We start from the raw sequence: 14249 nt of genomic DNA, 5'->3' as shown, positions 1-14249 counted from the left end.
AATAGTTACAATAATCCACTTTCAATACATCTCCTCAGGTTAAATCCGATTAGCCTTCCTGAGTACAAGTCCTTTGTATTCAAATCTTGGCCAGGGATGGCGTGCAGCCTAGACACACCAAGACCCGGGTCCTGATCCCATTTGCTTCTGGGCTTTCTGAAAAGCCTTCTGAAGCTCCAGGTGCTTGCGGTAGTGATAGGCGCCACACAGGCAAGTGTGGGACTCAGGATGGTGCAGCCCCTAGAAGAGGGGTTTGCTCTAGGGTGCTCCCCAAGAGTTTAGGAACCCCGGGTGCACCACGGCCAGAGCCACCACACTGTGGGGGTGCCGTAGCCTCATGAGTGCACAGCATGAGTGCAGAGCAAACCTAGTCAGCAAAGGAGAAGGGACACCGCAGACTCACATTGTAAGCATCTGGATACCTTGGAATTGCGCACTGATAGCGGCTGACTGTGCGCACTGATAGCGGCTGACTGTGCGCACTGATAGCGGCTGACTGTGCGCACTGATAGCGGCTGACTGTGCGCACTGATAGCGGCTGACTGTGCGCACTGATAGCGGCTGACTGTGCGCACTGATAAACATGCACACTGATAGCTGCTGAATATACTGATAAGCATCCTGTTGACATCCCTACTGTTATCACCTAAGACCATCCGTTCCGTTGTCCAGCTATGGTCTGGCACTGATCAATGAACTAAGCCCGGGAAGGATAAGAGACAGTAAGCCACCTACCTCTGTGTGGACTCGGACTCACCGTCAGCTGGCCTGTGGACCCCACAACCCACCCATCAGCGGGGACGCCCCTGATGCCAACTGCCAGAGAGAACCTGAATCCTCTTGGCGCAGCTCGAGCGTGGTGAGAACAAGCCGGGGAAAACTATACTGCAGGGGTGGCCCATAAGGACAAGGAAAGGGCGAGAGCGGTCATTATACCGTGCATCCGAGAGCAGTCATTGTACTGGGCTTCCGTGGCTTAACCATAGAGCTCTGATACGTGGGGGTTTTGGATTCCTTACTATACTACTTAGCTTTGTTATACTTGTAGATTGTCTGCTGGTCATGGTTTAGTGTTGTCCAGTGTCCGTCATACGTGCAGAACCGCTTAGATCTAATACATTCTTACATCTGACAAAGAACCATCTCTCCAGTTCAGTGCAACTAACCCCAGAATACAAAAGAATCCCGGACGCCCCACTAGTGGCACGTCACAGGTAGAAAGCATCGAGTAGACTCACATTTGCAGCTGTCTGGATCACCTGTCTGTTAGGGTAATTTCTACCTGCACATCGCAAAGAATTGCCTCAATTCTACAGAGGGAGAACCTGAAGCAGACAGAACAGAACTCGTCTGCCCAGTGAAACTCACCAGTTTTGGCACAGTCCCAGGAATAGGATCTACTTTCCCCATATCCTGATTCTCTGACACTGACACACGAGAACGAGGCATGCCAATAGTTAGAGGGAATGGGAATAGACAGACTGACCAAAAGAGAGAGAGAAGCTACAAATCTAGACACTGAAAGAATTAAGACTTTTACCCCAAACTCCTGCTAACCCATCCTCATGAACTTCCTCAAGCAGTTCCTGCATCCTCCCCTCTGTGTTTGTGACCTCGGCTAGCTTTTCAGACCCCAAGCGATTCCAAATGCACCTTGCCCCAGCACAAATTACCTTAATTACTGAAATCTATGCCTTATTTCAAGATAGACTTTTTGCCAATCTCTAAACGGTCTCCAGGATGCTTTCAGATGTCAGGCAGCTAGAGAAATCAAAGACGCAAAGCCCAGGCACCTCCCTCCCTCTTTCCTCCCTGATGGGCAGAAGTGCGTTTGTGCATTCACACATTTGCTGTGGCATCAAAGAGTCCTAGGCAGGGACCTGTCTTTTAGGCTGGTTTTCTGAATGTCTGAAACTTGCATGTGCAGCAGTCCATCTGCTTTTTTTAATGCCAACCAATGATTTTTGAATCCACTGGTTAACTTTCCCCTAATTTGCCACAGAGGTAGAGCGTTAAAGGTGTGGATAGCTAGGAGCGCTGGGCACATAACTGGCTGCGTAGATGAGAGAGGCCCTCTGTAGGGTAGGCTGAGAGGTCAACTCAACCTTTATGAGACAACAGGCAATCGACAAGAGTGCTCAGCACTGTAGGCAATGGCGGTGGGTGTTCAGCTCTTCTTAGCTGTAATACCCAAGATGGGGTCTCTACAAGCACTTAGCTAAGCTCCCTTCACAGGGCACAGAGAGCTAGTGGCGGCTGCTGCTGCTCCGAGGGCTGGCTGGCTGAATGACTCTCCAGGTTCCTGGGACTGCACTGACTCCATCTCTGCTGACTCTCGGGGGAGCTCAGATACCTGGCACACATGCCAACACCTTCGGACAAGGAACTAAGTCACATCTCTCCCCACGAGCTTTTAGGTCTGCTGCTCCCATCAGCCTACAGACCATTCAGAAACCAGATGCTAATTCCCTCTCCTGCAAGGCAAGGGAGCACACTGCCTCTCTGTTTCCCAGCTGCTGGCAGGAGACAGACCTCTCCTACCTCACTACAACACTGCAATGTCCCTTCCCTCACTTTCCCCTTGCCATGTTCAGCAAGGCCGCCCTCTGGTGGCCAGGAGGGCACACTTACCTGTCTGTGACCAGGGGTTTCATGGGTTGAGATGAGCAAAGGGAGACCAGCTCTCCATCCTCATCACCGTCTTCCTCACTTGAGTTCTGCAGCAGCTCAGACTCTGCTTCGTCCCCATCCTCTCCATCTTTCTTCCTCCACAAGGTAGGCTTGGCCATGCCATCTACGGGAACCAGATTGTTACCTCAGGAAAGAAGTCACAGGGCTATAACTCACACTGGGGTTAAACAGGCTCAGTCACCTGCCTTTAATTCAGGCTGGGGAGCAACTTCCTCTGCAGGAACCATGGGGGACAGTGGAGTTCAGCTTTCTGAAACCCTGACCAGGGATTACAAACTAACAACAGAAATCTGTCCTCTACTCATGCCCCCTTCCAAGCCACTAGAAACATACATCCTTCCTTTGGTGGTTAACCTCTGGAAACGCAAAGCCAGGTGCTCTCAACTGAGAGATGGAGCAGATCCACTGCTGACAGGAGATCACGCAGCAAAGAGCTCATCTGGGGACACGCATGGCTTGTGCCAATGAAGTAGCCATCACCTTCTTCCTAAACTGAGAGCCTCGGATGCTCTGTCAAATGTTAGCATGGAAAGAGGGGGTAAACAGCCTGCTTTTGGCCTTGGCTCCTGCAGTCTCTGCCGGGCATGTTTCAAAACCAACCTCCTCAGAAAACCACCAACCTATTGTGACCTCAGAGTTGATGGGTTTGTCACCAATCTTCCTGTCCATCACGGTAGCTTCCAGGAAGGCTCCAAAGAGGAAGAACTCCTCCATTTTCCCAGGACAGTTCTGCAGGAAAAAAAACAGGCAAGTAGGATACAAGGTTAAGGTCAGCTGGATGGACCCTTAGGAGAACAAGCCACAGGGCAGGGGGTCCCAGAAGGCCACATTCAGCACCTTGAACACCTACACGGGCTCTATGAAGGGGACGTGCCACTGTCTAGGTTTTCATGGAGACTACGAGGGTTTTCTCTCCCTCTGCTCAAGCCTTCTAAGAGATAGGTGTCTGGCTGAACTTGATGTCTAGGCTCACTGCATGTTCTTTTTGAATGACCATAAAACCTGAAAAATCTTTGCAAGATTTGTTGTCATGCTGGGGGATCCAGTGCTTGTAGTGCAACACCAAATAAAATCCTCAGTCTATGAGACCAGGCATAACTACCAAGGGGACTGAGCAAACTATCACTAACACCCAGCACTTGTCACTGGCAACCAAAGGGTCAGGGAAGACTCACATCAGCAACTCATCTCCAAGATCTCCACAGCAAGGCTTATCAAAAGCCTGGCCCGGAAGGAGACGCCTTCACCCAGACCCTCATTCAGATCTTGGTGCTCATCCATCAGGGTGTAGTTCCGAGTGGAACCGTACATGTTCACCCAGGCACGGCCAAAGGTGGGCAGGAAGCCTGCAGGAGACCAGACACACATCTGGATGTGCAAGAAGGAGGGCATGGCTTTGTCTCAGGGCTCAAGCTGGCTCATGGAATGGCATCACTTCCCTGCTCTGGGTAGGGTAGTACAGGATTGAGCATGCGTATGTGTGCGTGCGCGTGCACATGGAAAATACACACATGCAACAATACATGGAGATGATTTTGTGGTGACAGCAGTGAGGGGGATTGTGCAGCTCACCACGCCAAAGACACACACAACTACTCCGTTGGGCAAGCCACCCAGCATGAGGCAACAGAGAGGAGAAACCCTCATTAGCCACCTTCGTAGAGCCCTCTCTGCTTTTACATTGGTCCTGTCCACGTGTGCGCTAGTGCATTTGTGCATGTGTGTGCATTCGTGTGTGCATGTGTGTCTGTGTGAACATGAGAGCCTGTCACATATTCATCCATTCACGGCCATGAATTTTCTGGAAGGGCCAGTTGTTCTTGGGTGTCTTTTCTTTCAAGTTTCTGACTGGAGGCATGTTATGGGACTTGGTTTTCAGGGAATGGGTGCCCAGTGATCTCAGAAAACCACTGCAGGGAAGAAAGGTCTCTCCTACTGGCCACCAAGGAGCAGCTGTCTCCAGGGCTGGGGAAGGAGCCTGGGCTATTTTGCTAACTCTCTGCCAAAGGGAAGCCTCTCTCTACCATGAGGAAGGTGTCTCAGTCCTCCCCTCATATTAGCTTTACCTTTGTCTCCTTCGTTAGAGACCTCCTGCCAATCAATGAAATGGGTCCCAATGGCCACATCATTGACTTTGTCAGAGTCTCGGACCTGGATCTTTATCCTCTTGCACAATGGGGGGAACATTCCTGTGAAGACTATTTGCTCATTCCAGAGGGGCTCGTAGCTGCTCTTCCGCACAGATGTCTTCCCCTGCCAAGTGGGAGGAGAAAGCACATGTTTCACAAGGGTCTGAGCCCACAAGCCACCCACCTTCTTTCAGACCTCAACTCCTCCCCTGCTAATGACCATGATAGCAACATGTGTTCTGCTCGGGACTTTCTTCTCCCAAATAGAGACTGCTGGAGACTGCAGACTGCTGCAACCCCCTCATAGTCTGGGCAAGAGAAGGGAACGTGGCACAGGACAAACAAGCAGCTTTGTCACACAGGTCAGCATCTACATGCCAGGACAGCTGAGATCATCCTTGGCCACGTAGTCCCAAACCTGCATAATGGCTAGCCCTGCTCACGTTATCATGTCACAAAGGTATAGCAAGCAGCTCACCCACCTTCTGCCCTGCAAAGAACACCTCCACATCGGGGTCCACCAAGTCCTTGCTCTCCCCAATGAGAGCCTTCTTCACATTGGCCATGAGGCTGGTGTTCATACAGGGCAGCCCCTCAGCTCAATAGATCTTTAGGTAGAAACGAGCCCATTGCTGCTCCGGAGGGACCCCATCTGGAAGGAGGAGGTTCCTGCAACATCAGAAAACAGGACTCAAAACAGCTCCTGGGCCTGGCAGGTTTGTCGGGAGAGACTTGCAGAAGAGGGAGAAGCTGCCCCCCTTGTGGAGCACAGGCTGTGAGGAGGTGGAAAGGTAGCCATTTCTGCAGCCCTATATTTTATCATAGTCCTGTTCCTGCCCACCCTCCCGATTCAGGACGGGGAAGGGCGGTTTCATAAGGGAAACCTTATGGCAACACATTGAGGTGCCTCAGAGACAACCTGCATCTTTCTAAAGGGATATAATCATTATCAGCAGTGGAGCCGAGGGGAAGACTAATCTCTACCTAGTTTAGACATCTGCAGCAGCCCAGATGAATGGGATGTTAGAAGGGCCTTTATCTTTGGAAAAGGCCCTCATACCCTGCCAGGGTATAAGGAGAACTGGGGTGGTTATACTGGAAGGAAACTTGAGCTCCATGAAATGGCTTCTCGTGGCAGGTCTTGCCTCTTCTCTCTTCCCCGAGAGCTACAGAGGACGCCGTGAACAACAGTTCTAAAGGAACTTTGTCCACGATAAAGTGGGATAAGAGCATGACTACAGCATGGAACAATAGTCCAAAAGAGTTCACATGCTGCTTTAAGCCCCTTGGTGCCCTCTCTGTCCTTACAGCGAGTAGGGAGACCTCAGCCATCATTTCCCATCTTCCCTTCAACCTCACTTCTGTGGCTCCCATTCAACGGCCAACAGGAGCAACAGCTAAAAAGCACGGACATCACGTTGGTTCACATCAGGCTGGTGCTGGTATGCACAAGTGAACAACCAGCAGCAGAGGGTCTGAACTGATATAAAGGACTGGTCTGTAGTGATGTGACCTGGATTTGCATCAGTAATCTAGCAACTCTTCTCTTTCCGAGAAACAATCTAGTTGGCACTTCTGATTGCAGTGCACGACTACTAGAGGGGCTGTCAGCCTAATCGGGAAGGGATGCTGTCCTTACTGAATAATCCAAAATAAAGTGACACGAAAAGCTCATAGCTCATTCCCAAGGAAGGATACAGGAAACTGGCTCTACGAATCCTTACCCCTCAATATCATCCTCATCTGTCTCATTGGCTTTGTGTGGTGTCTTGATGTTGTCCCCTTTCCCTACCACGGCAACGGCACCCTCCAGATAACCTTTAAGTCCAGCAGTGAGACTGACCCTCAGGGTCAGAAAGGATGGCCCATTTGCGATAGAACTGGTGCTCTGAAAGCCATGGAACAAGACAGACATTTATCACAATTACAGGAATTACTGCGAGCACTGGGCATGTCTGTCCACTTGACTGCAGAAGCCTGCATGCATGCATAAAGAGACCTCTCCAGGTGTGAGGAATTCCAGACAGAACCCCCTGAAAATCCATTGGGAGGATCTGCCCAATGTTGGAGACAGAGAAGCAATGGGATAAACTGCTTGCAGAGGTGTGGAGTTTCCATCACTGGACATTTTTAAGGCCTGGTGCCTCTTAGATGGGCGAGAAAGATCTCATCCTTCTGTGGAGTGCATCAGAAGAGACGCTCTCTTAAGGTACCTTCCAGCATCATTTGCTGAGCCCCCCTGAAATGGAAACTTAGCTCTCAGGACTCTTCAGAGGGGCAGAGTGATACAAAAAGGCCTGATGCATAAGCTAAGATAAGATCCCAGTGATTCTGGATGTCTCTTCTCTAAAGGGAAGTTTCAGGTGTTCCTTACGCTGGCATGCTGCAAGCCCTGGGCCCTCCAAGGAGCCATGCTCTTCTGTACAGAGCAGGCATTTCTTAGTCTCCTCTCCTGCAGATGGGTTTGCTTCATCAGTCTGCCAGACACGTTCAAGACGATTCACTGATTCAGTGACTTTTCAGGCAGAAGCTCAGCGGGGAGCCTGTCACAGAGTAGGGCTGATCCTTCCCAAGAGCAAGGGTATGGACTGAATGACCTCTCCAGGGACCCTTCTGGACCTCCTTTATACTAATCCCAACCATGCCTGCTTTCGCTGCGCACAGCGAGTGCAGGATGCTGAAAGCTTCCACATTTCTTTTATGGTTCTATAAAACAGGCTTCCCTGAAACAGAGGTCCTCTAAACAAAGCCCACGATAGCACAGTGGATTTTAGTAGCACTCATCGGGCCCCTCTGTGCTAAGTCAAGGCAGGCTGTAGCATCAGTGAGCAACATGACATTCTCACAGAAGCTCTAATTAACCTCTCTTTCTTTGCACACTGGGCATCTTCCTGTCTTGGTCTAAAGGCCAGCCACACAGGGCTAGACCTTCAGCTCTCGGAAAGGTCAACATCTTGCCTAAGCAAGCTAATCTAAGCTTCTTAGGAGGTCAGTGGAGAGAGAATGGCACATCTGAGGACAATTCTACCTGCGTGCATTATGCCTTATCCTAGAATGGGATATACCATCTTCTGGAGAGGCTGAGGGCTCTTTTCGGACTGCAGAAGGAGCCTAGATGACATGCTTGCACCTGGGATACTAAAATTAAGTTGACTAAGTGTTGCCAAAGGAAACTAGTGACTGCCTGGCTACCTTGCCAAGACATTTGTTTGATGGTGAAGGTAGGCATCTATATGACCCCTTGCAAATTGTGGTGACATACCAGGCTGGGTGTAAACAGTTCCAACATCCACCTTGAAGGAGCCTACCAAAGTCCCACTGCGCAAGAGATTTTTTGAGTGGATCACCTGAAAAGCGAGGGAGAACAAGTCAGAGCTTTTTCTGTGCCCAGCCATGCTGGGAGGGGTAGGGCTGTTTCTAGAACGGTTCAGTGTCAAACATTAAAGGATTTGATGCATCTTGCTTAGTTTGGGCAGGAGACATAATCACTCACTGTGCTGTGTGAAGCACAGTGTGGTTGGCAGCTCTTGTTTAGCAGTCTTGCAAGCAAGTGTACACTTGGATTCAATAGGAAAAAAAAGTAAAAAAAAAAAACCATCTCTGAAACAAGATGCAGTGTTCCAGCCACTATGGCACCAAACACTGAGACATTCTCCTCAAGGAAGTGTCTCAAAGATGCTTGAAATCTATGCTTTAATTCCCTTCCTGGGAGAAATTACACAGCCAGACTATGCATGGGATAGATGTGGATACTCCTAGCCAGCCTGCTTTGATCTGTGAATCTATGAATCTCCTTCCTAGTCTTCCTTTGCGGCTCTGGGGAGAGCTGGAGCCTCTGTTTTGCTCTCATTATTTACAACTCTGAATTTCCTCAAGAGCTGTACCCACCCTCAGGCTTCAGGGAATCCACTGGCAGCCTCAGGAAGCTCTTGCTTCTCCCCAAGCCTAAAGAGACATCCTGAGACAGGCTTAGTTTTGCCTAGCTAGGAAATACCAGAGAGCAGCCACAGAGCAACAGAGGGAACACGAGTGGAGGGGTGTGTGGCTGCAGCAATAAGGACACTGACAGAGGGACTGGGGGGGTCTGCAAAGGAGGTGAGGCTCGTAGGACATGAGGGCTCAGAGAGAGGGACTGAGCACCTCCGCTCCTGCCAGAGGTCTCGCATCAAGGGTCTAAATCCATCCCAACAAGTAAGTAAAATGGGTTGGGTTCCACCAAAGCCCACTGAAAAGGACAACACAACCATGCTCACTTACGGACAGCTTGATGATCTTATCGAACACGACATCTGGGGGAACATGGAAATCAAACACAAAGCACTGAAAGAGAAGGAGCATGCGTGAAAGCAGGGAAGCAGGCATGGGCTCCTTCTGAATTGAAGGACAACATTATGGTCCCTATCCCACCAACAGAGACGTGTCTGGGCAGAGGAACAGCCTGCAGTTCACGTCACAGCTGCAGAGGGACCCACGTCAGCCCAACAACTGACAGCATCAGTGATCTCAGAAACTAAAATAAAGCATTAACTTCTTGGAAAGACTCAGAAAGTGGGCACAGGCTCATTTAATTTGAAACTGATCAAGTGAGGGGTTTTGTTTTGCTTTGGGTTTTTGTCACCATTTTGTAAAATACCAGAGGGCCAAGGTTTCATCTCTCCTTCTGCATGGTTTCTGATTTCATCTTACTCCATCTTACTTACTAACAGAAGAAAAAGAAAAAAAACCAAAGTCAAATAAATGTAATTTGCTGTCAAACTGCAGTGTAGGCCTTGAGGAGCAACGAGCCTGGAGCAGCACCTCAGGAAAAATCCAGCTCACCTCATTGTAGTAAGGGCAATTAGTCGAGTCCTTCATGGACGTGCATTTCTTTTCATCTCCAACCTCCACACGGGCCACGGGGTCCATGTTGAGCCCAACCAGCTGCCGTGCCTCAATGACTGTGATGCTGACCTGGGGAGAGAGATTCATGGACCTCCACCTCGGCTGCCCTAAACTGTGTCTCCACCTGGCTCTCCTCTCCAAGGTGCTTTCAGTGCCGGGGTGGCAGCTGGGTAGTCTCTCTTCATCACACAAAAGGGACAGGGCTGCTCCTACAAGCCTGAGAGAGCTGTGGCATGGCATGGGAGGTAGGAGCATCAGAGCAGCCCTGTCCGTTCAGATGGCTCTTCTGCTCTGAGAGCACGTAAGGCACAAAGTTGAACAGATTTAGCTAAGCTGCGGGAGCAGACACTCTGCTACTGATGCCCTAACTGGCTTAACTTGCTTCTGCTAAAAAATACAAGGGGTAAACCGCTCATAAAAGGAAGCTGATAAAAGACAGCTGAGCTCTCTAAAGAAGAGGACAAGACTGCCTGGCATTGATTGCTGCACAAACTGACTTACTGCAGAGGAGCTGAGCTGCAAATGCAACCTCCTACCCCTCACCCAAAGCTACACCAGCTTAACAAACCCAGCTCAAATCCCTTCCTCATTTCAAGGGCAGCAAGGTAGGTGCGAATACTCTCAGACTCCTTCTGAGGAGGTAAGCAGCTAAGGTCACCGCTCTGTTCCCTCACCATTCCCAATGAAAATCAGCCTTGTGATACTCCTGTTTGCACTGGCCAATTAACTGAACCTCTTGCTCTGTCTTGCACGTAATTCGTCTTGCACCTTCCTCCTCCTCCTTACATTCTGATTATACTATTCCCGAACCAGGGACACTCAGTCCTCGTCGTCCTCGCAACTTGCTTTAGGCTTTTTATGCGTATAATTAAACCTCTTCCACATACTGCTCTACTGCATCTTCTGATGGCAACTGGTCTCTCGTGGGATTTAGAAGTGGACGCCGTATATGGTCTACAATAAACCTTTAACAACAAATCATTATTTGCATTGTTCCCAGACATCCCTAGGAACGTGCTACTGCACTAACACGCAAGGACAGAAAAGTAAACGGCTGCCGAATCAGCATGACTCGGTGAAAACGAGAAGAGGAACAAGATAACAGCAACCAGGCACCAACCTACCAGAGGAAATCCAACGAGTACTGCCAGCCAGGCCTCGTGTCAATTGGGAACGCTAAAACAGGTACTGAAAGCCTTTGGAAATTAAGAGAACTGTGTTGGAGATTGCCTGCTTCAAACCCTGATTAAGCTGGGCTTTCTGGGCTTGTCACAATGGACAGCAAATCCAGTTAACTACTTGAGATATAGCTTATCACTCTAGCATTTAAACACCAGCTTTTTGAAAGTCATCCTCCCACAGGAACAATACCTGAAACAGTCGTTCACACGTGAGCCAGCCTTCAGACTTAAACAAATTGTCAGTTGCTTTTGTGAGCGCAGTACATTGAAACCTGCACTGGACTCGCTCCCAGCAACGCCATGCCAAGGTCCATAACCTGCTGCACGGGGAGGAGGCACAGCCTCGGTGGGACTCCAGCAAGCCTAGGCCTGCTCAAGTGACTGTCAGTCCTTCCTCCTGGTCCCAGAGCTGTCCCACAGGCCATCGGGGACAAAGGCTTCAACTAAGAGATTCAGCTCCTCAAGGAACTACTCTGCTGATAGTTGTGGTCCAAGAAAGTGTGAAAGAAGAGTTCTCAACTTGCCTCTTCCTCCCCTTAAACGCTCCCTGTGAAGTGGTCTCTCCCTGGGCTCTGAACCCCCCGAGCTGAAGTTGGGGGCACAGCGTTGTCACCTACCTGATAATCCATCGGCCTCCCAGCACTCGGCTCCATTTTGATATCAGGCTTGGACCTTCCAAAGGGCAGGAAAAAAGACCTCCGTCAAACAGATGAACTCACTGCAGACTGTGACAGAGCATTTCCCAGGGTTACTCCTCACAGTGCAGCTCTCTTGGCATGAGAGGAATATAAACTCCAGGGGCTGTGAAATGCCACTGAACATTCTTTGTTCAAGCGTTTCTGAAAACAGTTGCATGGGGCAACATGATTTCCAGCATATCTCAGCTCAGGGAACACATGGCTCTGGGGAGCAGGCACGTCTGAGAGTTTGCCATCACCTCCTGGCTTGCACAAGCTCACATCTGGCCTTCACCTCTTGTTGGAGACACTGGTGGTTACAGCCGTGACGGAAGCCAAGGAGACTGTGTCTGGGTCCAGTCCACCTCCTAGTCTCATGGCTTTTCGGCCCAGGTCTTCTGCTTCCAAAACAGCAGGTTCCTCTGCATAAAGGCACACAGACAAAAGAATGTCTCTTGTTGTTTCCACTCGGTGGATAATTAAAGACTCCGAGAAAGGTAACCAATACATCCTATCAACCTCTCCTGGTAATACAAAGAACAGTGGTCACCTGGTCAGGTCACAGACAACCTGGTTTAAAATGGATTTTAAAAGAGGTTTGCGTAGCGTGACACATTATTCCACCTGTGCTGTGTGCCAGCACAGTTTCATGAAGGCAATAAACTTTGGAAAACTGAAATCTGACAAATGAGCAATGCAGACTTCACGAGGTAAAAGAGCATGTGAACATGTGCTGCAGCTCTAACTGCCATAAGGTGATGCACTGCTGAGGATGAAGGGAGGTGGGGAGCTGCTTTAGGGTCACTGGTTTGTTTCGTTGGCACAGGGGGAAATACTACCAAAACCACGCCTAGAGCACAGACATCGCTTTTGGGAAACAGGTTTCCTACCTCGTGGCTAATCCAAGACTTGGATCAGTTGCTTCACCATAGTCTGGCCCGGTTCTGTGAGATAATACAGAAATAACCTTGGGCTTCAGCTGAAGTGAGGGGGATCTAGGCTGGATGTTAGGAAAAGCTTTCCTAGGTGGAGAGAGGCACTGCAGCAAGTTGTGTGTGAAAAGAGTGTCCTCATTTCCACTGAGGGACCTAAGCAGATTCCATCCTGCCACGTGTGGGTGGAGGGACAGACCAGCACCTTCCCAGCTCTGCTTGCAGTGATTCAGTGGGTTTGTTTGACCCGAGCAGAACTGGCAGATGGCAGAAAGCAGCAGACCACCACTCAGGAGGGATGCTGGGAGGACTACGCCCTGTGGAGGGCAAAGGGGGAGGAAGGATACACACAGCTGTGAGGCAATGACCACATGAACAGTTGTTGCAACTGTTCCCCCACCACTGGTAAATCTACATGTGAATGTACTCCACAATCTGGAAGTACAGCCTTTTCATGCCTTTGCATCCCAGATGGCTTTCCTCATCACCTTAGGTGAAGTCTCCACCACAAGAAGAACACCCTTTCACTGGGGAGGGCAGGAAGATCACCAAGGTTTCAGTATTATGCCTCTACAGTCTGCCAAGGCCTCTACCTCTATAGTGTCTCAGGCCAAATCCCTCCTTTCTTCTCTTAAAAGCTGGCTGAACAACAACAAAGATTTGCCCATGAAGAATATCTAAAGCAACATTTGGTCTTCCTCCACAAAAAGGCATTCCCCAATTTCTTTGTCACTGAAACATCATAATTTGAGCCGAATGGAAACAACAACAAATTTCCGATCGCTAACCACCTTCTGCCTTTCCAGAAAGGTGTCCCATTTCAGCACTGTAGCAGGTATCGAGACCTTGGAACAGACAACCTTGAGGCAACAGAGCCCTACCTCTCACTGTGCTGCTGCAACGCTATTCATGCGGGTCTCCATGCATCACAGAGAAGCAGTGAAAGGGCTAAATCACGCTTTTTGCTCTTACACTTGCAAGTAATCCTTAAAATAAGCCAGAAACTGCCCACCTGACTTCCAGGTTTCACCATGATCTCACAAAGCGGGTGAGATCTGGCAAAGCCTTCAGTGTAAGGCTCTCTCCATCTATCCCTGCTTGCCAGTTCCCCCATGGAGACCCTCTCTCCAGCCTTCACCCTGTCCACCAAATGCTCCCTGTCTAATCCCTGAGTTACCAACAGCGTTGATGTGTGCCACTTACGGGGCCGGGAGGGGAGTCTCATCCGTTAAGTGGATGGGACCAGGGGCTTTCCTGGAACAGCAGTACTGGATCAGGGAACAACCTCCTCCCAGCACCTACCTTGCTTCCGATGATCATCCTTTGGTGGACGCGTCTTGCCAAGCTTCATGGCTGAAAAAAAAACTCCTTTCCCAGCTCCAGAAGAAGACGTGGAAAAGAACTCATTGCATCCTGTACTTTTAGTGGTGTTCTCTGTGACACAGGGGACAACAGGAGGTTTCACAGAATCACAGAATGGTTGAGGTTAGAAGAGGGACTGCTAACTTCCTGCTCACTTCCTCCCCCAGCTCCTTTATCTGGCAATACAAAGGGTCAACCACAGCACACCTTGCACAGGAGAGCTGACTGTCAGCCCAGGCCTCACAGAAAGGCCCCAGGCACTGCCTGCAGCCTGACACCTGCAGAGCTGCATCTGCTGTCTGAGGGTCTGTCTGGGTTGAAGCCTCACACACAGCTGAGGCAGCACCTCCAACAGCCACTGGGGAATGTGCTCTGCAGCATGTCATGACCATGCCC

The 14249-nt window shown here is 49.9% G+C and overlaps 1 protein-coding gene across 1 annotated transcript in view; it reads right to left on the bottom strand.

Annotated features, from left to right (window-relative positions):
• Nucleotides 1-14249, bottom strand: part of LOC138066523 (otoferlin-like) — a 48157-nt gene that overhangs the window by 32256 nt on the left and 1652 nt on the right. Inside the window, 13 exon segments of the mRNA XM_068936390.1 lie at nucleotides 2632-2815; nucleotides 3312-3420; nucleotides 3829-4037; nucleotides 4758-4944; nucleotides 5303-5489; nucleotides 6545-6663; nucleotides 6665-6708; nucleotides 8083-8167; nucleotides 9078-9140; nucleotides 9639-9770; nucleotides 11500-11554; nucleotides 11855-11981; nucleotides 13794-13925. Coding sequence (XP_068792491.1) covers nucleotides 2632-2815; nucleotides 3312-3420; nucleotides 3829-4037; nucleotides 4758-4944; nucleotides 5303-5489; nucleotides 6545-6663; nucleotides 6665-6708; nucleotides 8083-8167; nucleotides 9078-9140; nucleotides 9639-9770; nucleotides 11500-11554; nucleotides 11855-11981; nucleotides 13794-13925 — 1633 coding nt within the window.

The sequence above is a fragment of the Struthio camelus genome, chromosome 3, assembly GCF_040807025.1.
Source record: "Struthio camelus isolate bStrCam1 chromosome 3, bStrCam1.hap1, whole genome shotgun sequence".
NCBI lineage: Eukaryota > Metazoa > Chordata > Aves > Struthioniformes > Struthionidae > Struthio > Struthio camelus.
Note: the sequence above shows the minus strand (reverse complement) of the source record. Positions and strands in the feature narration are given on the sequence as shown.